This window comes from Oryza glaberrima, chromosome 11 (genome assembly GCF_000147395.1).
Source record: "Oryza glaberrima chromosome 11, OglaRS2, whole genome shotgun sequence".
NCBI lineage: Eukaryota > Viridiplantae > Streptophyta > Magnoliopsida > Poales > Poaceae > Oryza > Oryza glaberrima.
Genome location: NC_068336.1, coordinates 11,261,988 through 11,288,041, shown reverse-complemented (window position 1 = coordinate 11,288,041; position 26,054 = coordinate 11,261,988). Strand labels below are relative to the sequence as shown.

At 42.0% G+C, this 26,054-nt stretch overlaps 1 protein-coding gene across 1 annotated transcript; it reads right to left on the bottom strand.

Moving 5' to 3' along the window:
- Positions 1-46: 46 nt before the first annotated feature.
- LOC127754959 (probable inactive leucine-rich repeat receptor-like protein kinase At3g03770) lies at positions 47-5,436 on the bottom strand. The gene is made up of 8 exons (XM_052280565.1): positions 5,164-5,436; positions 2,829-4,366; positions 2,409-2,542; positions 1,960-2,200; positions 1,652-1,863; positions 1,488-1,534; positions 1,281-1,383; positions 47-777 (listed from the first exon to the last, which is right to left on the bottom strand). Exons 2-8 carry the CDS (start codon positions 4,165-4,167, stop codon positions 541-543), a joined length of 2,313 nt encoding a protein of 770 aa, XP_052136525.1. The 5' UTR covers positions 4,168-4,366; positions 5,164-5,436; the 3' UTR covers positions 47-540.
- Between the last annotated feature and the right edge of the window lie 20,618 nt (positions 5,437-26,054).

The window sequence follows — 26,054 nt, the reverse complement described above, 5'->3', positions numbered from 1 at the left end:
ATCCTAAAGTAAATTAGAATTTAGGCCATATTTTATTACCCAAATTTAGTTTTGGAGCATATTCACTTTGGTCTGCACTAGCATGAGTCATGTGGCAAATGAATTACATCTTCCCATTACTACACTAACATGGGATACCCTTCTCTATCAACTCATCAATTTTGCTATCACATCACTCGTCCTACTACTTAATTATATGAGAATGCCCTAATACAACGATTGGAAGTTTGGAAATCAAGAACTGCTCATAGGGATGCTTTCACAGCAATGGGAAACTAGAATCGAGAAAAAAAAAAACTCTTTACAGGACGTAACGTGACCATATCTGTGTTTAGCATACAGCATTTGACATGTTAATTAACTTGTTGATGTGTCAGAAATGCTGTTGAAGTAGCAGCAAATGCAGGATTACTCCCAGGAAGAGATCAGTCAGTTTGGTCATTCTCTTCTGCACACCAAGATCAAATTAGCTTGCACGTGCGGCGCCGTCTTTTCCCAGATATGGACAATAACCTCCAAGGTGTTTTATGTTCAGTTAGCCTAACAGGTCTGCGAGGAAACTTCTGATCTCTGGTCCCCATCAGATATTGCCTGGACTTGTGCAGCGTACTGCAGATTCCAGAGAACCTCTTCGATCGAAGGCCTGGCTGAAGATTCAACTGATAAACATTTGACAGTAATGGAAATCACCATCGACAAAGAATCTTGCGAAGAGGTGCTCAGCACAACCGGATCAAGAACTTGCTCGCGCTCTTCCTGTTTTGATATTGACAGAACCTGCAGATACAGGTAAAATTTTGATTGTTCTGGTATGATCAGAGCATATGAGTCATGTAGGGTTTTAGAGAGCTAAGGATCCTATCAGTTGAAGTTTTATCATGCCAAATTAATCCGGATATTAAAATTTGTAGTTCTTACTCTGCAAGCAACATTGCTCCGAATATTTGTGCATGTAATGCTCTTTGTTGGGCTAATGCAGGGAAGCAGAAGTGCTTGAAACATACATTTCATACTCAGAACTTATTAGTGTGTGGTGTCATAATTCAGCTTATGATATCATGGATTGCAGAGCACAATGAGGACGAAAGTTATCCGGTCATACCCAACCAACAAAATATCTGTATTGAGTTGATAGATAGCTTAATACAACATGAAATTAGCCCAGTCCAGACAGCGCTCGAGCTATGTATCACCGTGATATTGATCAAAGTATCATTGCTATAACTATCATCTGGATATTTGATTAATTATCTTTACGCAAAAGACAAAATGGAACATACCAGCTCACTTAGCACAGAGAGATCTTTCCTATGACGTTTTGGCCCCATAAGTACTTCAAGTAAAATACCTCCAAAAGAAAGCACATCATCCTCCAAATTTTCCCTAAAAACATAAATTATATTAGACTTTCAGCATGTCTGATCATTTATTAGTTGTATGCAACTTTGTGTAAGAAATACTTTGCTACAAGTTCTGCAGGTACTTACAATTCTCCACCATTGTCTTCTACACATCTCTGCCCTTCTCCTGCTGCCTGTAAAGTGTAAACCAATAGGAATAAGGGCATTAAAATAAAGAATGGTCTATCATTGAGACTCCTTTAAATACAGGGGAAGAGGAGTAGGATCATTCTATGATATGGCAAACCAACCTCATGTTTGTATATCTCCTCCGTAATTATGGATAGCCCATAGTCACTCAGTTTTGCCACAAGGTGTTCATCAAGTAAAATACTAGAAGGCTTTAACCGGTTATATAAGGAACCAGGAATTATTCCAGTATGTAAGAAATGCACAGCCTTAGCAATGTTCATCAGCACTTGGAGCCTCTCACACCAGTTCAGAGTCTTCTCTGGACTAGAGCCTACCACAGCAAAGGCATTCACGAACCACAAGTTACAAATTCAATTGCTATCACTTCGTACGACTTTAATTCCTCATTTTATTTTTAGTTCCTTACCAGAAAGATATGAAGGAAACGTTCCACTAGGTACATATTCATAGACAAGGAAAACCCTTTTCACACTTGATTCATCAACTTCGCCATCAATACAGTGCCCCAAGAGGCAAACCAAATTTGGGTGACGAAGCTTCGCCAGTAGACCTAATCGAAGTTTTAGATTCCTTATTGAGTATCGTTGGTGCAATGCCAAACATCTTATGGCAATCAGGGTTCCATTCTCTAGTTTTCCCTTGTACAGCTGAAAACAAAGGAAAGGAGTAAGGAAAATGCCACATTAAAATAGTATGAGGAAAAATTGTCAGAAACTATCTAGCTTGCAGAGCTAATAAAATGGAGTAATTATAATACTGTTAACAGGTTAAAAGCAGTACAATTATTATCTCATGTATACGGTAAATTCCTAACTAAATCGGAGTATCAGACAGATGTTGAAGATGGCAACAGACCTTTCCAATTGACCCCTCGCCTAAAAATGCCGACCTCTCAAAGCTTTTTGTTGCTTCCTTGAGCTCTTCCAAAGAAAATGCTCGATACATGGGCATTATTTGTGTCCCTAATTTTACAGCTTGAGATATGTACCCTGCAATGAAGTGAGGGAGAGGAGAATTTCAATCGGAGGAAATACAATTATCTCTTGTTTATTATTCAGGGAAATAAATTTTGGAGTTCATTCCAATACCATCATCTACCATTAGGATAGTCTACATGTATGATGTATCTATCTGTGACTATGACAAACAATCGGCTGGATGGATCTCAAAACATGGGATGCAGTGATGCACACATGATCCACATCTAGCACATCATTCCATATATCATAAGAAACTAGGCATTTACTAGCAAAATTTCTTCAGAAGAAGACTTACTTGCATTTACTAGCAGTTCAGTTGACATTCCTGATGTCGAATTATCTTGCATTTGCTTTTGAAGTAACTGTTGTTCTGCTAAAACTCTCTGACAGCTTCTTCTGTTTGAAGCCATTAATATAAGAGAAAGCACAAGCACAATAAACACCACCCCAACAACAGTGACCACAAGTCCAACATCCTTGTTTGATCCTCTCCCCTTGTGAGGTTGTTGACAATACTTAGTTTCATGCTGGTGTTCAGGGTCGTCACTGAAGCAATTACCATCAAACTTAACTACCCTGTTATTGACATTAACATTAAGACAGACAGGCAGGTCACCTGTGAGTTGGTTTGTAGACAAATCCACAAAGCCAAGGGTACTGCTGCATGTTAAACTAGTAGAAAATGATCCACTGAGCATATTCGCAGCTAGGTTGAGATAGCTGATGCTTGGAAGAGCGAAGAGCTTTTCAGGAGGCTTCCCCACGAGAAAGTTGAATGAGAGATCGAGGTGCTGAAGTCGGTTCAACTGACCAAACTGCTCAGGGATTTCGCCCTTGAGTGAGTTTTTGCTGAGTAGGATTGTTACCAATGCTGTAGGCAGCTCTGGGAGCTCTCCATCCAACTCATTGTCCCTCAAGTCCAGCATCTCAAGCTTATTCAAGCTGCCTAATTGTGGAACCTCGCCAGCGATGCTGTTGCCAGCAAGAGCAAGCTCACTAAGCATGGTAGCTTTACCAATTGATGCTGGTATGGGCCCCTTCAACCGGTTACGCTGCAAGCGAAGAACCGTGAGGTTCGAGTACAAGTTGAACCAGTCCGGCACGGTACCATTGAAGAAGTTCCCATCCAATGTCAAGGTGTGCAACTTTGGCATGGCTGACAGCTTCGGAGGAATCGATCCATAAAGGAAATTGGAGCTCAAATCAAGCACTTGAAGAGATGACAGCCGGTGAATCTTGTCAGGAAGAGGACCCCATAGCCCCAAGGATACTAGGATAACAACGTGCAAGGCAGGTAACCTTGCCAATGTAGTAACAAACGAATCGAGAACAAAGGCTTCAGAGAGGGTGATATTGGAGACAGGATAGCCACTGAACTTTGGTGGTTTGGTGATCCTGTCACCGATAATCTTAAGCTCTGTAATGGCGTTCCCCTCGCATGCCACGGTGACCACCGAAGTAGGCTGGGTGTAGCAGGGGTCACTGTTTGGGTTATTCCATACATCCAGCTGCTTTGGGTACTCCAGCTGCTTCCTTAGCTGCTGCAGCACCTCACCCTGCGAGGACTGCTCGCTTCTTGGGAATAACATCAAACAGGTTGCGATCATGAAAGCCGCAGTAAAATGCCACGCCATTGGAGGCTCAGCTTAGCGCTCACAACTGTAAGAAGTGCCAATGGTTGTGTTGTCTTTCTAAATTTTATCACTTCCCGGCCAAAAGATTCAAAATTCCAGCCAAGATTGGAGTACCAATGAAGGAGAAAAACAGCTGTAGGCTAGCCAGTGGAAGAGGGTCCCTAAGAAGATGCTCCCATCGCTCTCAAATTACAGCTTCCTGCAAAGGAAAAAGATTAAATTTACAGCCCAAATCAGTGAAGAAACTAAGGAGAAGCAAGATGTGAATGCCACGGGACTGAATCATACTTATTTCCAAAAACCAAAAAAAAAACAATTTGGAGACTGGATGCAAGAACATCGCGAACAAGTTTTACTCCAGATTGAACAGAAAAAACAAGGCAGTAGTTGTCATTTGTTCAAATTAAAAAATATGGAAGCTGCAGCCTTAAAAATCTGTACGGTCCCGACATAGAAAATGACATTCTGGACAGACTATTGACAGACCATTAAGAGCATATGTACAGTAAACCGAACAGATGAGGCTCATGAGAAAGGCATATTGGTGAACATTTTGACACAAACAAACGGCTTTATACAAAATCGAGGCCGGAAAAAAGAATGCTGAAGAGGCAAGAAACAAATCCGAGCTTTGAAGGAAAAACTGGAAAGGAAATGCAGTGAAACTTGAAGGGGAAACGAAGTCATAGCAAGCAAACAGCTGAACTTTAAGCAATTCGAAGTTTCCAGCTACTGGAAACAGCTGGAAATTGGCAGAAGAACAAGAAAGAGAGAATGGCTACCGCTCGGGGGAGAGAGAGAAACAGGCCAAAGAAAATCTGAAACTGCAGAATCTTCAGTTCAAATCTCTCTCTCACACACACACATACACAGAGTACAAGAAGATAACAAGAACCAAGCAAGCAGAGCATCAATGCCATCTAGAGTTAGAACGAAATACAAGAAATTTCTAAAATCAATACAGGCTCAGAGAAGCGCGAGAGGCAGCGAACTCACCACCATGTCCGCATATCCACCCAAATGCATCCAAGAACCCGCAGCCCATCAGCATGCCATCACCGCTTCTTCCTCGCCACACAGCCGCCAAGAATTAACGAGGGGAGAGGCGGAGCAGGTGAGAGTAGACTGTGCAGCAGCAGGAGACAGCGCTCCAATGCCACATGGGATCTCTCGCTCACTCCACCCAGCAGCAAGAGCAAGAGCAAGCAGCAGCAGCAGCGGCCCTGCACGCCATTAATGGCCCCTGAACGGTGGCCGGTGGGCAAAGTTAAGCAGCTGCTACCACGGTAGTGGTACTACTCTCCTTCTACTAGTACGTCAACAGTTGCACACTATTGTCACTCTGTTCAGAGGCCCCAATGATTTGCTTCGTTTAGAATCAGCTGCTGTCAAATTTTGAATTTTAAAAAGGAATTTATATAAATTTAATTTTCAATATTGATATTTAAATCATAACATACATATAAAATATTTACTTATAAATTATGCGTACTATTGCTAAAAGATGGAGACCAGAGATCACAGTTTCCTCCCCCCCTCTCTCTATTGGTGATTATAATTAGCAGTAAAACAAAGTTATTAGAGCATGTATAATAGCAGACTATTAGCCAGCTATAAATATATTTTAATGAGATAAAAGATGAGAGAGAAGAGAAATGGGCTAGAGATCTGTAGCCAGCTGCAGCACGGACTCCAAAACACAGTGTGTATAATAGATGGGACCATATATTAATAGTATAATAAACAACTATTATATGAATTAGCTATTAGATTAGCTATAGATAAATTAAAGCCAGTAGTGGGCTATAATATTAAACTTGCTCTTAAACTACCGTAACAGCCGCAGAACACGAGCAGACATTGCAGCAGTGGGGACTGGGGAGTAGTTGGGCTTTGGTTTTTGTCAAGAGGCACGGTAGCCAAAGCAAAGCGCTAGCGATAGTAGCTTTAAGTTTAACCGCGGGGAGAGAGAGCAGAGCAGCGAGTGAGTGAGGCCGTGGAGTAGATGGGAGCAGGTTTCCTTTACTGCCGGTAACCGTGTGATTACCATAGTTATCGGATTTATTATAGAGTACGGTAATATAAATATCACAACAACCTCCTGAAATTCAAATAAATTTAAAAAATAATTTGAATTTTTGATAAATTTTACACGGTAACCTTGGCCCCGACGGTTTAGGAAACCCTGGATGGGAGTACTTCCTCCATCTATAGAAAATCAATAATATGATAAAATACTTTCTAACACAATAAGTGTAATTGTTTAAATGAGTCTTTATCTAGATTGGTTTCTATTAGACCCATAAAAGGTTAATAACATGATGGAATACTTCGTACAATAATAAATCCGAATAAGTTTTTATCTAGATTGAATTTTTTTATAGAATGGAGTAGAAGGGAGTAGAGGAGATCACAGGTTGGGGGTTGGATCCCATGCGGGCGGGCGAGTTTGGGATTTTCCGCGCGGATCTGTCCTGCTTGTCGCTCGCTATGAGATGGGCTGATGGGGTGGTGGTCGCATCATGCATGGTCCAGATTTTGGACAATTTGGCAATATGAGAGGAATCTAATTTATTTGTCCTTGCGTTCTCTTGATAAGGATGAAAAATATTTTGTTTGTTGTTTGATTTGAAATGCTTTTAGAATGATTAATACTCCTACAGTATGTTTTAAAACTTTTGAAGTTTTCTTTTTCCTTTTGAACTATTGCTTGCACACTCGCGCGTCATGTAAGTGGGTTCGTATAATATTTACGCTAAATTTAATGGCGGAATCTGGTGAAGAGTAGGCACATGCTTTTATCGTGAGTTTGCTGGCATGTTTGTGTAGAAATGCCATATTAGTAGTTGCTACGTAGTACAATTTATAGTGTTGCATCATTTTTTTTCTACACCTAATCTCGTATACAGCTCCTTTGAAGCACAAGATTGTAAAAACAAAAAACACAAGAATAAAGTGTCATACTCATTAAATTTCTATAGAAATTAAGAACACAAGAAAGTTGAAAACTTCGTTTAAAAGATACACATGACATAGCAACAAGAAAACATAAGAACATAAGGTAGAACAAATCTAAAGCATCAACTTTATATCCACGAATATTCATATATACAGGTGTTTATTTCATTAAAAACATTTATCAATCATGAAATAAGATCTCCTGACCAAATGATTTTTTTTCTCTGAGGCTGAATTCTAAACAGATTATTTTCTCACCTATTTTCTCGTTTATCGTAAACATATTTCTCATACTGCTAAACAATGTATTTTTAAATGTATTTTTAAAAATATATGTATATAGAAGTTCATTTTTTAAAAAAGGAAAAGTCTGAATTACCCCTGAACTATTGGGTCAGTACGAATTACCTCCTAAACACGAAAACTAGACAAATTTCACCGTCAAGTATTAATACTAGATGCAGAACCCTTTTAACTCAATACGAAGTGGTTTTAGCTCTATATGTGGTAGTTGGTTTTAGCTCTATATGTGGTAATCTAGTCAGCACTTTTTTTTTATAAAAATGGTGGGACCCTCATGTCATATTCTCTCCCTCTCACCCCCTCTCTCTTCACCCTTCCCTCCTAGTCTGTCCATCGGCAGGGGACGACACTACACAACAGCAGGGCGGATGAGCTAGAGCGGCGAAGGCAGCTGCGGGCGACTAACGGGGGAGGCGGGTCCTCCTCAGCCTCCGCCGGCATGCGCCTCCTCTACGACCGCATAACTTCTCCTCGGCCTCCGCCAGCGCACTCCGGCACATGGTGGGAGACGGAGGCACACTCCGACAACAGTTGTGACGCGTGAAGAGGATGTTGCGGGCAGCAGCTCTCTTAGCCATCACATGCGCACTCCGGCGGAGGTCGTCGTCTCCATACTTTCCGTCGCATCTCGGTCATCGTCGGCCACTTGCAAATCAAGAGTCGGAGGGAGAAAGCAGCTTGACAAGGTGGTGACGATGGCGATAGAGGCGGAAAGCTGGGAGTAGGCATCCGACTTCGCCACCTTGCCAGTTCCATGCCACTCAACGTCGTCGTCGCCGCTACCGAGAACTGTCGCACCCAAAGTTGGGGCAGCGGATCCACCCCTCCTAGGGCCGAGGGCACCAGATCTACCACCGCCGAGACCTGCCGCACCTGAGGCTGGGAACGGCAGATTCATCCCGAGGCTAGGAACAATAGACCCGCCGCTTTGTGAGCTGGTTGCCGTCGCCGAGACCAACCGCACCTGAGGCCATCCCAGAGCTAGCTCGACCTCCGCTGCGCCCCTGGTGCCGGCGAGGCAACGACGAACCAAGGCCGTGGACAATGCCACCTCCATTGCAGCTATTGCACAGAGAGAGAGAGCACATGAGAGGATGGCTTGAGATGACAAGTGTGTCCATGGATTTCTCTTATATTTTTTTTACTAACTGGATTACCACGTTGGCGTCACGTGTGCAGTTTCAAGTTAAAACTATCCAAAACAGTGCTCAGAGGTGTTTTTATCTGATATTACTAGTTGAGAGTGAAAGATATTTAGTTTTCAAGTTTAGGGTAATTCTTAGTCACCTAATAATTCAGGGTAATTCAGGCTTTTCCCTTGAAAAAATAAATGTACATTTATTTTTTCAGACTTATAATAGTACGTAATAATTTATTAGTACTCTGCTGATTCGCATGGCGCTAATAAGCTGAGCCAAACAGCTAATTCGAACGAAACTACGGCCTTTTGAACGGAGAGGAGAATAATCCAACTCATCTTCGAGCGTTATTAAAAAGAAAAAAGAAAAGGAGTTCCAGTAGGAGTGTCCGATTCGGGCATCCCGATAAGCTCAAGCGACCTTGGGGGAAGAAACAAGTAGCAGCTTCTTTTCTGCTTTCAAAGACGGTGTTATGTTGTTGATCACGTATGCCTCGAATCCAGTCATCTCTAAACAAAATAACTATTTAATTTATTTATATTATTTTATCGAGTCAAGGTGCTTCTTCCCTGTTAGTCTGTTGCGTGCGTTTTTAAGGGTTTGTTTGATCGTTGTTTTACTTGACTTCCTTCGTCCTGAATAAGGCACATCTTAACACTATCAATTTAGATGAGATCCATATAAATTAGTAGTACTATGACATATTTTATCTGATACTAGATTGCTACTATATATTTTTATGGAGAGTGTCAACGGTTGGTACCGCGACTATAGTATTTGATGATTTGGGGATCATTGGTACCAGGGTATGTGCGAGATTGAGGTAAAGAGATGGAGACAAGAATTTTTATACAGGTTCGAGCCCCTTATCTGACAGGTAATAGCCCTACATCCTGTTGGCCGAAGTCGGTGTTACTCTTTATTCATCTGGATCACACAAATACAATATTTGGGATAACCTATCTAATTGTCGTCGATTTGGCAGCTAGATAACCATCTCGTAGTCGACGACAGGGTAGTCTTCCTTCTGAAATACGAACTCGTCGAGATCAGAGATGGCACTTGATCCCTCTTGCCGGCTTCCATAGGCACCGGATGTGGTATGTCTAGGCTTATCTCTGATGTTGATCTCCGGCGACTTGTCTTGGCGTATATTGGCTTGTGTATTGTGCGTCTATGGTGGGTGTGTCTTGTGGCTTTGTGGTGTATCCCCTCTCCTCCTAGGGGTCTTGTATTTATACCCATAGATGCCCCCTTGTCCAAGTAAAACTAGGGAGATAAATATGGATACAATCCGAGTAGTCCTTGTCGTTTCCATATAGAACTCTATTTATACTTCCTTATCCGGAACTCCTTCTATATACGAGGTTTGTTTCCGTATAAGACATGGTATGTGGTGGACCCTGCCGAGTTTAGTCAACTATTATTAGGTATGTGGTATCCATAACCATGACAGTAGCCCCCGACTTCATTGCAAATGAACGAGTTAAGGTTCTCAATCGAAGACTTTGGAACAACTATTGTCGTGATCGCTTGACCGTTCTCGGTGTGATCAGAAATAACGCTAGCTAGATTCCTCTTATCGGCCTTTGTAGGCACTATATTAGGTTTGTCTAGGTTAATCTCCGATGTCGACCGAGAAGATACAGAGCATGCGACTAAGTTTCTTGTCTTGCTGTAATCGAGAATTTGGATTGAAGTCAAGAAATTCCATCTTGGTGGGTAGACCATCGCTTCATTCCATATTCCTTGTCGAGCCCAATCAACCGTTCTCGAGTAATCGAGTAGGCGTAGAGTCTACGATAGAGCCTTGAAATCTGACTTGATTATTTTGATGTCTAATTTTCCTGAAATCAATACTCAGAACATTTGCCGTACTCGCTTAGTCAATCCCGGTGTATAACCGTAGAGACACGGAGTCTTCGACAATATTGAATAGAACTTTCCTAAAATCAATACTCAAAATAGAATATTAAATAGAAATAGCCCCCGAGCGAACGCTCAAGGGTAACATGATATAATATGTATAGAAAAATCGAAAATAAATTGAATCTGCATGTGACGATAAAATAGTACTCTCGCTAGAGTCGCCCTTAGCAATCGGAGTTTGGTACCATTCCTAGCCCCTAGTTGTTTTTATGAAAAAGCTATTTTCCACAAAGACAGCTTAAATCTTATAACAAACCATGCTGAAGCTGACAAATCCTAGCCCCCAACTGTGAAGTTGGAAAAATCAATTTCCGATTACACGGCCTTGTTAATACGCGTCCATTGAGCACTCTTACATGACCAGGTTTGACATGGTCGTTCGGCTCTCATAATCCAACAAGACCTTATCTACTCTGGGCGTCCCCGGCCAAAATTCCCTTAGGTTTCTCGGAGGCTTGTCAGAATAGTGTAAAGGGACGATAGGACCGACTTCGAAGACGAGGAGATATAAGAAAAGAGGATCATTGGACAAATATTGCACATATAAACACTTACAGAAGTTGATGTAGATGATGAGACGACCACCACACTGGGCAAAGGCCAGGTGTATAGTTGTACTCAACAAATCACAAAAGTAGTGGGAGAATCGCTACACCGTTGGTCGAAGACCAGTTGTAGTCATAACTCGACCACTTGAAGTGGAGGTATGAGAGATCGCTACGACCTACTGGTTCGAGAACCAGGAGTAGGAGTCTCTCAACCGTTTGAAATTGAGGTGCGAGGACCGCTACGCTGCTAATTGAGGACCAGTTGTAATCGTAACTCGACCTTTGGAAGACATGGTACGAGGACCACTACGCTACTGGTGGAAGACTAGTCATAGTCGCACCTCGACCATTAGAAGTCATGGTACGAGGATCGCTACGTTGCTAGTAGAGAACCAGTCGTAGTAGTACCTCGACCACTTGAAGGGAATCCAGAGTAATAGATGGATGACATTCTCGTGACCTGCGAGAACTGCCTCCTGATGACGACGAAGGCAATGAGGAATTACCGTAGTCGGAGGTTCCGCTCCTGGACCTACTACCTCGTCCTCGAGCCCTCTAGAAGTATGGGGATCTCAAGTTTTGTCGTCGTCGTGTGATGTCATGATGTCGTTAACCTTGTCCGTTGTCGTTCCGATGTCGTTAGTCCTGGACGTTGTCGTCCTGGTGACAATGGCGATCTAGTCGGTCTTGGTTGTCGCTATCACGGCAATGTTGATTGTCGCGTTAGATGTCGAGAGATTGTTGTAACCAACTGGTCAACAATCTACTAGTCACCTGAAGATCGCTAAGATCTACTGGTCGAGGACCAGGTGTAGGCGTATCTCGATCACCTGAAGATGAATTTTTAGGTGGTGAGAGATCACTACGATGTACTGGTCGAGGACCAGGTGTAGGCGTATCTCGATCACCTGAAGATGAAACTTCTCTTGTTATCCGCGACCCCCCTTATCAATATTTGCCGTACTCACTTGGTCGATCCTGGTGTAAGACCGTAGAGGCATGGAGTCTTGGACAACGATAGATGGAGTTCAACGGTCCACAAGTGAATTTAAATTGATAGGCGACGAGATGTCGCTACAACTGTCTGGTCGATAACCAGGAGTAGGCATCTCTTAATCACCTATAGGGGCGCTAGAGTTGGTTATTACATGTGCATCTCATGTGGCCAGCATGACTCACATACCCAACTTATAGCATATCCGGATGTCTGTTCGCAATCATGTCGGATGATCAAGCCGACAACGTTCACGGGGAATTATCTGTTAACAACATTTTCTTAAATAGTCCAGCCGTAGCCAACGCTATATATGAGATAAGTCGTCGGTTCTTTGTTGGTAGGTTGGGTGCGACAACTCAGCATTTTCCGAGAACGTTCTCGATAATGCGGTGTACTCGACCACATCGTACTCGAGTGCTCAATTGTTCCTGAAAAATATTTTCTAGAAGACAATATAGTAGACAATATCAAGTATGTAATCAAAAAACTGCATGAATCTTCTAGAGTTATAGTATTATCAGGATATAACAAGCAAATTAAATATCGGGCATTATGTAAACCGTAAACAAGCATGATTTATACTTGAAAAAAGTAGGGCGAGCCCCCAGTATTAAACCGTGGTTGGCTTAATATTGGAAACATTCGCATAATAGATATTGTATAAAAAACACGCTCTAGGTAAAAATAATAAATTATTAATCTGACAATATTGTATATATATCTGAAAAATAGGTACGGTAAATTGTATATAAAATATTGTGTACCTTTGTAGATATATGCTGGATATATCTACGAATTTAGTAGATTAATTTAAAAAAAATTCAATCTCACTAATTACCTTCTGTGCATGTGTCCGAGTAGTATAGACATGTCTTAACGAAGCAATTTTCACATGCACTGTGTGGATGCATGTTGGCTGGTCCACGCATGCATGCACGCTCTTGGTTTGTATCCTCATGTCCGTCGGCGTACTCGGTCGATGATAGTGGATGTCATGTCCAGCTTGGACTCAGCGGGCCAATGCCTTGCACCAGCTAGCAGCGCGACGTTTGATCTCGGTACGAATCGGGCCAACGTGTCCGAGGACACCCTGTTAGGAATAAGACCGACACATATTGGATCAATCTCTCATGTCGTCGATACTGTTGGTTTTCCGCTGTGACGAAATCTTAAATATTGGTCGATCTCGGCGGATCGAATATTTGGCGATGGTCCCGATCGCGTCGGGGGACATACTCCGGTCGGGTTAGATTTCGCTACAGCCGAAGTCGTCGAGTAATTTGTCATTGGAGAATCCATCTCTTGAACCCATGTCGTCGAAACCTTGAAGCACCAAAAATTCCCCTACCTGGCGCACCACTGTCAACGGTTGGTACCGCGACTACATTATTTGATGGTATGGAGATCGTTGGTACTAGGGTATGTGCGAGATTGAGGTAAAAGAGATGGAGACAAGGATTTTTATACATGTTCGGGCCCCTTATCTGACAAGTAATAGCCCTACATCCTGTTAGCCGAAACCGGTGTTGCTCTTTATTCATCTGGATCACACAAATACAGTATTTGGGATAACCTATCTAGTTGTCGTCGATTTGGCGGCTAGATAACCATCTCGTAGTCGACGACAGGGCAGTCTTCCTCCTGAAGTACGAACTCGTCGAGATCAGAGATGGCACTTGATCCCTCTTGCCGGCTTCCGTAGGCACCGGATAGGATATGTCTAAGCTTATCTCTGATGTTGATATGCGACGACTTGTCTTGGCATATATTGGCTTGTGTATTGTGCGCCTATGGTGGGTGTGTCTTGTGGCTTTATGATGTATCTCCTCTCCTCCTTGGAGAGCTTGTATTTATACCCATAGATGCCTCCTTGTTCAAGTAAAACTAGGGAGATAAATATGGATATAATCCGAGTAGTCCTTGTCGTTTCCATATAGAACTCTATTTATACTTCCTTATCCGGAACTCCTTATATATACGAGATTTGTTTCCGTATAAGATATCGTATGTGGTGGGCCCTGCCAAGTTTAGTCAACTACTATTAGGTATGTGATATCCATAACCATGACAGAGAGTGTATTAAACTTTTATAACAAACATATGACATGACATAATTTATGTGGCTAAAAAATCTTTGACCACTAGTAAACTAAAGGACCAAGATGGATATCCCGCGTGTTGCCGCGAGAGAATTGTGTGATAAAATAGTATACACAAGTTGTAAGATTTTCTTTCTTACTTACTACTACAACCTTTATTTCAGGTTATAAAACTTTCTAGCATTGCCCACATTCATATAGATGTTCATAAATCTAGGCGCACATATATGTTTAGATTCATTAACACACATATATATATATATATGTGTGTGTATATATATTATAGCGCTATGGACGCTGCCTAACTAGGTGGAGCGACACAGCGCCACCACCCTGGTGCAACCTCCCTCCTCCCAGTCTATAGTATACTATAGTTAAAATTTAACTCACCCCTGCGCCTCCTCCCCCACGCTTATAATCCGAGTAAACTTTTAACTTAATGTTACCCAATTTTCAGCATATATACGTATGTTGTTTTCTCACCTTGTAACCAATCGCATATCTCGATCCTATTTTTTCTTCCTCTCTCCGGGTATTTCGGATCTGAGCGCGTGGCTGGCCATGGCAGCAATTCGGTGACGGCGGTCGGTGACCAGCACGCGCACCGACGAGGTTGCCCAGTGGTTCTGTCCGTGCTAGAGGGTGACGGGCGGTGCTCGCCCTCTGTGTGGCTTAGGCCACCGGTCGATGGGCGGCGGGTGAGGAGACGACGAACTACTCCAACAGCTCTTCAAACGATGAGCAGCCGTCTGCAGCGTTGAGGAGGGCGGATCTGGAGGACGCGCTCCTTGATCTGTGGTGGTGGTCCTGAAGCAGGGCACTGGATCAATCGTCAGGGAGGACCTTGGTGTTAGGTCGCCTTCTTCTTGCTCACCGTGCGTAGGCTGCGTTCAAGCCAGAAGAGGAGGAAAATGTTGCGCCAATGGACGTCAGCCCCGGTGACCAGCTTACAGGCGGACTAGGCCGCTGTCGATGAGGATGGTGAGGAGGCCGATGAAGGTGCTGGTGAGCTTTGGCTGCGCCGGATTTGCAGGCCAAACTCCTCCCCGGTGTGGGATCCAGCGCCTTGTCCTATCCCAACAGGAACGGCGAAGGAGTAGGTGACGGGGAGATGGTGGACGTCGCGCGGCGGTGCTCTAGGCCACAGCGGCGTAGTCTGGCTGGCAGATGAACCCGAGTCCAACCCCGACCATGCTTTGTGCGGGGCTAAACTGGAGCCCTGTCGCCTTGCTCCTGCTTCGATGCCAACAGCTGCTGGTGGCTGGGATGGGATTGGAGCTGCTAGTCTATCTGTCTCGAGTAGTCGCCGCCAACTGCTGCAGCACGCCAGCACCTCATGCCATCAACATCTCTGCTGTGTGTCTCCTCTCCTCCCTTGGATGGAGATGTTTTTTTTTTCCTCCTGTTGTTTCTGTAGTTTTTTACGCACAGAAGATTTTGTGTGATTGATAATTTCATATGCATGATTGAATGTAATACTCCCTAATTTTGATTGTATGTGTTAATATGTCCCGTAAAAATGATAATGGTTCTCATATGTTAATGCCTGAAAAAAATTCTCTTTCTCTTCTCCATACGAACAGATTGAGTAAAAGAATTACCAAAATATATGTGATAAAAATATTACTATGAACGCCAATGATGTAAGAAATATGCTGGAGTAAAAATATCACTAACCTTAGTCTTGATGAGTATTATCCAGCCCCGAACTTGTGGGAGTAAAAATTTTACTGCCAGTCTAAAGAGGGTTTGATTTCTCTTCTTTTACTAGTTATTATGGGGATTTGGGAGTAAAAATTTTAATGTCGGTCGAAAGAGTGTGATCTTGATGAGTATCTGAACTTGTGGGGAGTAAAAATTTTACTGCCTGTCCAAAGAGGGTTTTACTGATTATTGGGATTTGGGGAGTTAAAATTTTACTGTCGGTCTAAAGAGTGTTTGATTTCGCTAAGGAATTTTTTTACTGATTATGGAGACTCTAGGAGTAAAAATTTTATTGCCCATAGAAAGAGGGTTTGATTTTGTTAAGGAATTTTTTTTACTGATTATGGGAACTTGATTTCTCTCAAGAATATTTTTACTCACCGTGTGAACTGATGGAGTGAGAAAAGGGGCTTGAGGAGGGCACGTGGAGACCGGGTGGCAGTTGTGCAGGAAAAAACGGAAAACACTCTTGGTGGGAGGAAAAATACGAAAAACCCTGAAACAGAAAGGGAGGAAGGAGAAACGGAAAAACAGGAGGAGATCGCTCCTGTGAGAGGCGCTACGTAGTTTCCTAGCGTGCTACGTCTGTGTGTCGCGCTACGTAGCGTGACTGTTTATATATATATATATATATATATATATATATATATATATATATATATATATATATATATATATGATACTCATATGGGACTCTATGGTGTCCGGGCTCCAAGGTATAAAAAACATAAATTCTCTTAAATTTTTAAAAATGTACAAATTGTAAGTAGATATCTAGGTATATGAATTTAATTCATACAAATACCTAACAACAAAACAACTCAAACTCAACTTCATTTCACAATTCATTATTACATACCTAACGAATTATATGTTTAGATGTTATATACCTAGAACCAAAATCTAAAAAAAAAAGTTCAAACTCAGTTCAAACTTGTTTGGACTTGTTAGTAAAGAAGTTAATATTCATATCTAAACATTTAAAAAAAATCATACTCATTCAAATTGGGTATATACTCAATTTGAATCTTGGAGCCCATACTCTATGTAGCACCAATTAATTTATATATATATATATATATATATATATATATATATATATATATATGAAAATTATATGCTACTACCAGGAGTAACTACTCCCACCTTATCCAGCTCACTAATTCAGAGTTTAGGTGCCGTCCGGTATTTTCGTGGGATACAAACCTTTTTGAATGCATGCTACTTAAACTAGCTAATTAAAAACGAGCAGAAGATGTCACCATCAACTAACTAAAATTAGTATATCGCTTGTATGTTTCTTTTGCTAGCATGTTAATGTCAACTAACTAAGTTCGTTTGCATGCAACTAACGAATAATAAATAATTTCAACAAATAAACAATTTAGTTAATTGTTTAAATAAAATAACCAAGCTAAGGACCGGTTATTGGATCATAACCTGACCCATTAAGAGGAGGGAGTAACTACTCCCGGTAGTAGGAAATAGGTGTCCTATATATATATATATATATATATATATATATATATATATATATATATATATATATATATATATATATATATATATATATATATATTGAATCTATTCTACACCCCTCCCCTATAATAACTCTTCTACACCCCTCCTCCCATGGGTCAAACCCACCTCCCCCACCCTCCCTAGGGCCCAAAACCCCCCTCCCACCTCGGTCAAAGCGTCCTCCCGCCGGTCAAACCCGCCCACCACTCCCTCCCCCGCCCACCACTTTGCTGTTCTCGTCTTGTAGGAATTGTGCAGTAACAGGATGGTCATCATTCAGTAACAAGACAACTTTCTCGCAGTAACAACGTCAAAAAGTAGTCATGATGGATCTAGTTTCGTTAACCGTTTTTTTATGAACATCATGGTGTAAACGGATTAGAAAAACAAGATATGATGTGAGAGATATTGCTCTCTAAAGATTGAGATTTACCTTTTTTTAGTTCTCGTCTCACTGGAACAGCGTAGTAACACGACGGCCAATGTGTAGTAACATGACTGCTTTCCGCAGTAATGACGTTAAAAAATAGTTATGATGGTTCTAGTTTTGTTAAGAACTTTTTTTCACGAACGCCATGATGCAAACGGGTTAGAAAAATAAAACATGACGTGTACGTTACTACTCTCTAAAGATTGAGATTTAAAATATTTTATCTCTAAAAAACATTCCTACTGTAGTGCCACTGTTACTATGCATGTTCTCTGTTACTGTAAGTTTTGTCATGTAGTTATTGCAAAATTTCAGTAAAGACCTATAAATTTCGCAGTAACCAACTATAAATCTCGCAGTAACGTATCATGTTACTGCACTTTTATGATAATGTTACTACCGAATTATAATAACAAGGTATGATTCCTATAGTAATATAATGAGTTTGTATTCACAAAATTTGAACATATATAAAAAAACAAACAATGATCTCAAATTACAAAGTGTCATAAGGTAAATTGGTTAAGAGAGTTTGTTATAAGCCATGAGGTCATGGGTTCTAGTCTTTAATTTACCAAATTATTTTTAATTTTTCTAGAAAAAGAGAAGAATGGGAAAAAATAAAGAGAAGGGATGGAGAGAAAAACCGAAGAAAAAGAAAAAAAGAGAAAAAAGAGAAGATCGAGAGGAGGGGTGGGGGCGCCGGGACGGGGGAGGGAGATCGAGAGGAGTGGAAGGAGGCGGGGCGCGCGGGCGCAGAGGGGAGAGGGAGAAGCGCACGGGAGGGGAGAATGGGAGGTGGGCCGGATAGGGTAGATCGAGAGGAGTGGAAGGAGGCGGGGCGCGCGGGCGCAGAGGGGAGAGGGAGAAGCGCACGGGAGGGGAGAAGGGGAGGTGGGCCGGATAGGGTAGGATAGAGGGGGGTGTAGAATAGTTATTTTAAGGGAGGGGTGTATAATAGAGCTACTATATATATATATAATGTGGGTAATGCTAGAAAGACTTATAATATGAAACGGGGGAAGTATATACTTTTTCAATTATCCAAAGATTATAAATAATTGAGTTATATGATTTTTATAAAGTTTTCAGGAGAAGGGATGCAATTTGCACCCTTGACAAATGATTCAAAAGCTACAAATAATTGAGATGATGTGACTTAGAGAAATAGCACTCCTTACACTTAGTGGGGAATACATATAGACATATAATATGCCATTACTTAAGAGTTGGTGGTACCTTGTAAGGCTAAATAAGTATATCATTGTGTGTGTGGCTTAGTCTTTTGCTACATTTTTGCTTGTAACTTATGTTTGACAAATACAATTTTCAAGTCAAGAATTTCATATATATCTTTTGAAATCCATTGCAAGGCACGAGTACTTTGCTAGTCGTAAGAAAAGTAGAGAAGGACAAATTAAGCCTGCTATACATTCTACAACATATATGCAATAAGACGTTCCATACATACAGACTCTCTGTAATAGTCAATGAATTATTGGGAGTTGTTAATTTGAAATTTGGAAGATGTAATTAACTGTTGCCACGAAAGTGATAACGCGTATGTAACCCTTTCGGAAGTACTACTCATATAGTAGTACATGTGTACTGTGATCGGTGGTAGTAAAATGCAATCATGCATCCATAGAAGTCCCCACGCATAGGTCTGTACTGGAATGAAATGTATGGAGGCATTCTTGTTAACTTTTCTTTGTTGTACGCAGTACAATTTTAAGGCCTAACCACACCAGTGCCGTGCTAGATGCACCCATAATTTCAGGCCTCCGTATTAAACAAAAACCTGGTCTCGTATACTTACAAATACTACTCTCTCCAGTAAAGAATATACAAAGTAATAGTTCTTTTCAAACTTCTAAAATTTTTAACTCACTGGTACACAACCCGACCAGTCTGTGTGATGGGAGCGTGTAGCCCATCACGTAGGCCTCACCTTTGACCGGCCGTAATAATCCCCGACACATAAGCACTCATAGAGTACTACAAAACACCACACAAGGACCGGCTTACAAATAAACCGGCACCTATAATCATTTAACCAACTCCGCACGATGAAAATATACAGAACCGGCACATTTAAATATTATAGGTGCCGATTCTAGAGGAAAACCGGTACTAATAATATAGGTACCGGTTTTTTAAAAGAACATGCACCTATACTTATATTAGAGATGTTCGTTCTAAAGAAAAGAACCGGTACCAATACTATAGGTACTAGATTTTTAAAAGAACCGACCTCTAAAATATGAACTTGGGTGTCGTTTTTTTAAAAAAACCAACACCTATTAAAAAAACTATCCGGACGTCAGATTGATTGACCGAGCGCACTACTCTTTATCTTTTCGATTGCCAAGCACATGCACTACTCCGCCTCCTCCTTTTTTCCGCCCCCTCTCCCTCCTCCCTCTCTCCCCACCACCACTTCTTCTCTACCCGGCGGCGCCAATCCGAGCCGCACTGCTCCTCCTCTCCTCCCTCAACCCCCGCCACCACTCCTGCTTCTCCTCCTCCGTGTCACACCGGATCCGGCCGCTTGGAGGTCGGGGCCGCCAGATCCAGCCACCACGCGCGGCAGCAGCGCCCCTCCTCCTTTGCGTCACGCCGGATCCAGCCACCACGTGCAGCAGCAGCTCCTCCTCCGGCCTTCTTCCGGCAGCAGCACCACGGCAACAGCTCCTCCTCTGGTCTTCCTCCAGCAGCAGTGCAAAGGTAATTACACATCCCACCTCTTCTCTTCTGCACTTCTTTTCTTGGTGATTGATTGGATTTTGAGGCCTGATTTGTGCGCGCAGCCAAGGTCTGCATGGTGGGGTTCTAAATGGGGTTGGGAAGGGCGTGGAGACGAACACCGCCAAGGTGGAGGAGGCAGTCGGCGACGACCTCCAAGGGCTCCTCCTAAAGGAATAAAACACTAGCTATGAACTTGTAGCTTGAACAAACAAAATGTATATGAATCAAATGGTCACAAACAAGGTATCTAAGCAATATATAAGGTCACCAAATATATCTACTAAGCATACAAGTAGATCGGGTAAAATCAAGCTCAAGCACAATATGAGAGAAGGCAAAAATGGACAAACCAAGAGAGGAGACGCGTGATTTGTTTCCCGAAGTTTGGATCCACGGATCCTACGTCTCCGTCGAGGGGCCACAAAGGCCGGGTCTATTTCAACCCTTTCCTCTTGAAGTTGCACAAATACACTCTTCGGTTTCACTCTTGTTTTCTTTCCTTGCGGAGACGAAATTGAAGCCTTCACAAACTTTCCGTGGCACGCCACAACCTTGGGTGCTCATCGACGATGCCTAGCCGTCTAGGAGACCTTAGTCCCCAAGAGTAACAAACACAATCGAAGATTTGCTTGCTATGAACTCGAGTGCTCAAAGTATAAAGTGAATCTCAGTAGCTCTCAACTTTTTAATCTCTCAATCCAACTCTTTCCCCTTCTCAAATCCCACTCACAAACAGGCATCATAATGGTAGGGAAATGGGGAAGGCTATCTGGTTTTGGATGTGTCCAATATTGCCCAAGAACAGCAACCACTCAAAGGAGGGGTGTAGGAGTTTATATACCCGAGCCTCTCAAAACTAGCTATTGGAGGCCAAGACTGCAATTTTTGGAATTTCCGAAATGTATTTTCGGACAAGTCCGAAAATCAACAAACGCCATCTTAGTTTCGTATTTTCAGAATATCTGATATTTTTTTTAGAATTGCTGAAAGGCACAGAGTAAAATGACCATAACTTTTTACTCGGGAGTCCGTTTTTGATGATCTAGGACTCTATGGAAAGCTCACTCAGAGGATTACCCAACTGTTGACAGGAAACATGGCGGCCTAGAAGATCTGCTTAACTCTAGTGCAGGTCCAAGGCTAGCCTCGAGTGTGTTAAGGGCGTGCCAACTGGTTTGATTCAACCAACAAGAAAAACAACAAACAGAGTAAGTCAACAGATAGCCGATCGGCCGATAGGCCGATGACGTATCGTTGGCGATCCTAGCCGATATAGTTAGACCAGATCGGCTATGGATTGATATATAAATTAAGCACAAACCCTAAATATGCCTCATCGGCCGTGATATCATCTATTTGGTTTATCAAATCTATTTTAGACAATACTATAGAAATAACCGATGGAACAGTATTCAGAGCAAGATAGATAAATAAAGATAATAATACTCTAGTACAAACTTATATAAACAAATCAATCTATAGAAATATATCAAATACTGATAAGTTACCAAGTTTGATAACCCGACTGATACTGATCTAGACTTGATATATTTATATAGGGTGATCTATCTATATAAGTGGCAAATATACATAAATCCAGTAAAGAAGCATGTATATTAGGTAAGATCGGCTAAAACTTTGATACTATCCTTAATTATGATTAATTCCAAGTTAGCTTTTAGGGTTCAAGACATGACTAGGGATGATGTATCGCAAATTATGTAAAGAAACTTAAAAGTATAAACAATCAAGTAATTAACCATTTTTTAGGATGGTACATGCCTTAGCTAATATAATCTAGCAAAACGATTTAGCTGATATCGGCGAGAACCCTAAAGGGAGAACTGGCCAATAGGGCTAAATCGAGATACTAAGACTAGATTAACTAAGACATATAATAGCAGATGGTCATGATAAAAGGGCTAAACATCTAAAGGGACATAATAGCCCCGATAGCACAAGTCATTGAATCAAGTTACCTCTTGTCGAGAGAACTCGCCGAAGAGAAGAACAAAAGGGTGGTGATGCGCCGAAGTTGTATTGGATTTTGTCGTCCTTTTTTTTACAACTAGTAATTGTGCACGTGCAATGCACGTAGTTTAACAGCATTTGTCGCAATAAATATATCAACACTTCAAATTTTAACAATAATATCAGCAATAATGATATGGCCTATTTTTATAGGTCCCTGTTATACACTTGCCATGAAAATAGTGCAACGTTAGAGAAAATTGCTTGACGAACACTTGAAAAGCTGGAACAAAAAAGATTTGTCTTTCAGTGGGATTGAAGGTAACTCCACTGTCGAACAAAAAGAAAAGAAAAGCATAAGCATAAGCTATCTAAAAGTAAAGGCTGAAAAATAAACTTCGATGAAAAACCCCCAAAATCTACTTCAAATTTAAGGTTGAAAATTCAAATTTTGGCTAATAAGCATAAGCCTAAGCAAAAAGACCTTTGAACAATCACGCACCTTTTGCGTCACTGGACATGTTATATATACATAACAAAACCTTATTTATGATAAACTAGTTCAAGTATGAACTACATTAATATTTCAACTTCAGTAGACAGTGAGTTACCTTAGAACATATGCTTGTCTTGAGGGCTATTATAGCATAATAAGTACCGTAAGTATGAACTAAATTATTTTTTCAACTTTAGTAGACAGTGAGTTACCTTAGGATATATGCTTGTCTTGAGGGCTATTATAGCTGAATAAGTACAATGAACTGCAAAAATACTAAAAGTTTTCTCAAAACCAACAACTGCAACCATTGCACCATGTAGCCCATTCTCCAAAGAAAGGAGAGCTAGCAGTGAATAACTAACCTACAACTACAATGGCCATAAAACATCATCAAGTACAAACTTTACCGAGATGTAGAAATGGTATAATAATTCAACTTGTCTCCCCAGGCACTCTGACATATTGTCTAAATTGTGCATGTTGCTCCATAGATAGCAGAGGGAGGCCCATATCTTCTCCCATAATTCCTGAAAGTGCATACCTAAAGACATTTGTTTCTTTAATGCTGAAGCACATGTATTCGTAGGAAGAAGTCACAACAATTGAGATATCAGCTTCATTAACAAAATTTTTTGATACATCAGTTGTCCAAATTGAGATACAAAGAAGTACTTGCAATACACAACATCAGGTCAGGAGGCCCTTATCCTAATTGGCTTCCTCGTAATTCCAGAAGCCCTTTTGTGGATGCCATGGTATATTCAAATTTAAAGCACCCATGGAACTTGCTGCATATTTCACCCAAGAATCCGCATGGCCACATCAAGCCTCAATTGCATTTTCAGATACAAAATACCTGTCAGTCCATAGGGGCAGAACTATAAAGGAAAAGATAATTTGTAAATTTGCAAAGTAGAACGTGATGCCATGAAGATTCCATCAACCATGTAATTAACATACTTATAGGAAATCAACCTCCAACATGTATACATGAAATGAAACTTGTATCCTGCTGCATCTCCTTCAGTGGAGCTGACACCACCGACCAGTGGAGCAAGAGAGGATGGATCTAAAAACTATATATTGTTTCCATTAGCAGACTAACAAACAAAAGCTTATCTCCAATCAAATAATAAATTGTAGAATATATTCCTTACTTTCAATAGTAAGAGAAAAAACAGAAATGCACTGACACTGCTTTTGTGATTTGCCACCTAAACACTGCTTATTCAATATTTAGAACCAAACTGACATATCAAAGGTCTCTACCGGTTCAGAACTGCATATCAAAATGATATATCCACCCAGTACATGATCAAAATTGAAGCAGGTGAGCCACAAATGGGGTCTGGATAGAGCTCAGAGATGGTAGTTCGTCCCGGGTTGCCATCACCAGTTTGGCCTCCATCTCCGATTCTCTGATCCATCCCTGCCTCAGTTGTTTGGGCATGAGACAAGCACAGTCTGCCCCAGGGAGGCTGGAGGCATGGGCGGGGTGGAAAAGATCTCGAAGACTGCGAGATGGAGTGGAGAGCCGGTCGTGGGTGAGGAGGGTTTTGTCCATCAGGGACAGCACGACACGCGTGGGCACGGCTGGAGGGCAACCCCAAGCAAAGTGTGATGGAGGCGGAGCAGCCACGCCCGCGGGAGAGCCGACCATTCCCAACAAAGAAGCATCTAACATCAATTTAGATCACAAACATAAATCAATTATCTATATATAAGATTTGCAAACCATAAATTCACAATTAATTCAATACGTATATTTTCTAAGACACAGCAACATAAGTCATCCATGAATCACATATTTGCTTGCTGAACTAAATGAAGAAATAGTACATGAACAAGATCAAGGGAAAAGGCCTACTCGTACTTCTCGGTGGTGGCCGGTTCAGCCTGATCAGGTGCCTCCTTCCCCGCTGCTTCTTCTTCTCCTCCTGCTTGTGCTGCTTCTTCTACTGCTTCTGCACCCATGGGAATGGCGGTTGTCTTGGAGGTCGGGTGTCGGCGGAGTGGGCGCAAGTGTTGGATAGTATAGGAGGAGAGAGGATGCTGCGAATATTGGACACATTGTATTAAGCCTCGGGGGCCGGTATATATAGGAGTACATGGGGAGGAGATAAGGAAGGATTACAGATATGAAAGTAGTCCACATAAATCAATCCTATCCTAATATGACTCTAACTACCATATACTCTAACAGCAAGCACCGGCAGCCAAGGGCACGCGCAAGCGGGGCCGCTGGAGTCGCGCGGTAGTCGGTGACCTAGGGTGCACGTCTAGCGGTGGTCTAGTCACGGCCATGAAAGGAGAGGGGTGGAGGGCAGCGGCTTGATGTCCGCAGGCATCGGTAGCAACTTGGGGTGGACAATAACGATGATGGTGGCAGTGGGTGCACTGACCTTGGTGACGGCGAGTGAGTGGCTGGCAACAGTGCCAATCGAAGTGAGGGCGAACAATGCCCCCACTCTCTCGTCGCCCACGGGAGCACAGTCGGGGTTAGGTGGGAAGGAGGAAGTGATGTTGAGGCCGTGCTTGCGGGAGCAGGGACTGGTCTTCGCTCACGGCGGATCTCCGTCGCGCCGCCTCAAACCCCACCGTCAGGCAGATCTCCGGCGAGGCTGTGTGCAGTTGTGGTGAAGGAGATGACCAGCGAGTCAAGTGGAGGAAGAGATTGAGCGATTTTGTGGATGGCGAATCATGTCTAGGCTGAGCGATTTTGTGGAGGGAGAGCTAAGGAGAGGAGGACGCTATCAGCGGCATGATGACTGATGAGGGGAAAACTACGATGCGGTGACGAAAGGAGTGGGGTGAGGAATTTGCTACGCTAGGTTAGCGCGTGGAGGAATTTATGGTGGTGGGGATGAGGATTTGGTGCATTCGCATGTGGGCCTAGTTTCCTTTGATGATTTCACCATAGGATTGGATAGGCACAACTCCTCCTTTTTATATTAGTATAGATGATCTGGGGTTTATATTTATACCTCAAGTACAAACTTAGTCCATTATAAACATGACTCAAACTTTCCTAAAGATAAAAT

Bases quoted from the DNA above. Each gene is read 5' to 3' on its own strand.
- LOC127754959 (XM_052280565.1), bottom strand. From the start codon at position 4,167: ATGGCGTGGCATTTTACTGCGGCTTTCATGATCGCAACCTGTTTGATG. The intron at 2,201-2,408 runs GTCTGTTGCCAT...CTTTGTTTTCAG, and splicing joins GCGAGGGGTCAATTGGAAAG to CTGTACAAGGGAAAACTAGA. The intron at 1,864-1,959 runs GTAAGGAACTAA...TTGCTGTGGTAG, and splicing joins GTTTCCTTCATATCTTTCTG to GCTCTAGTCCAGAGAAGACT.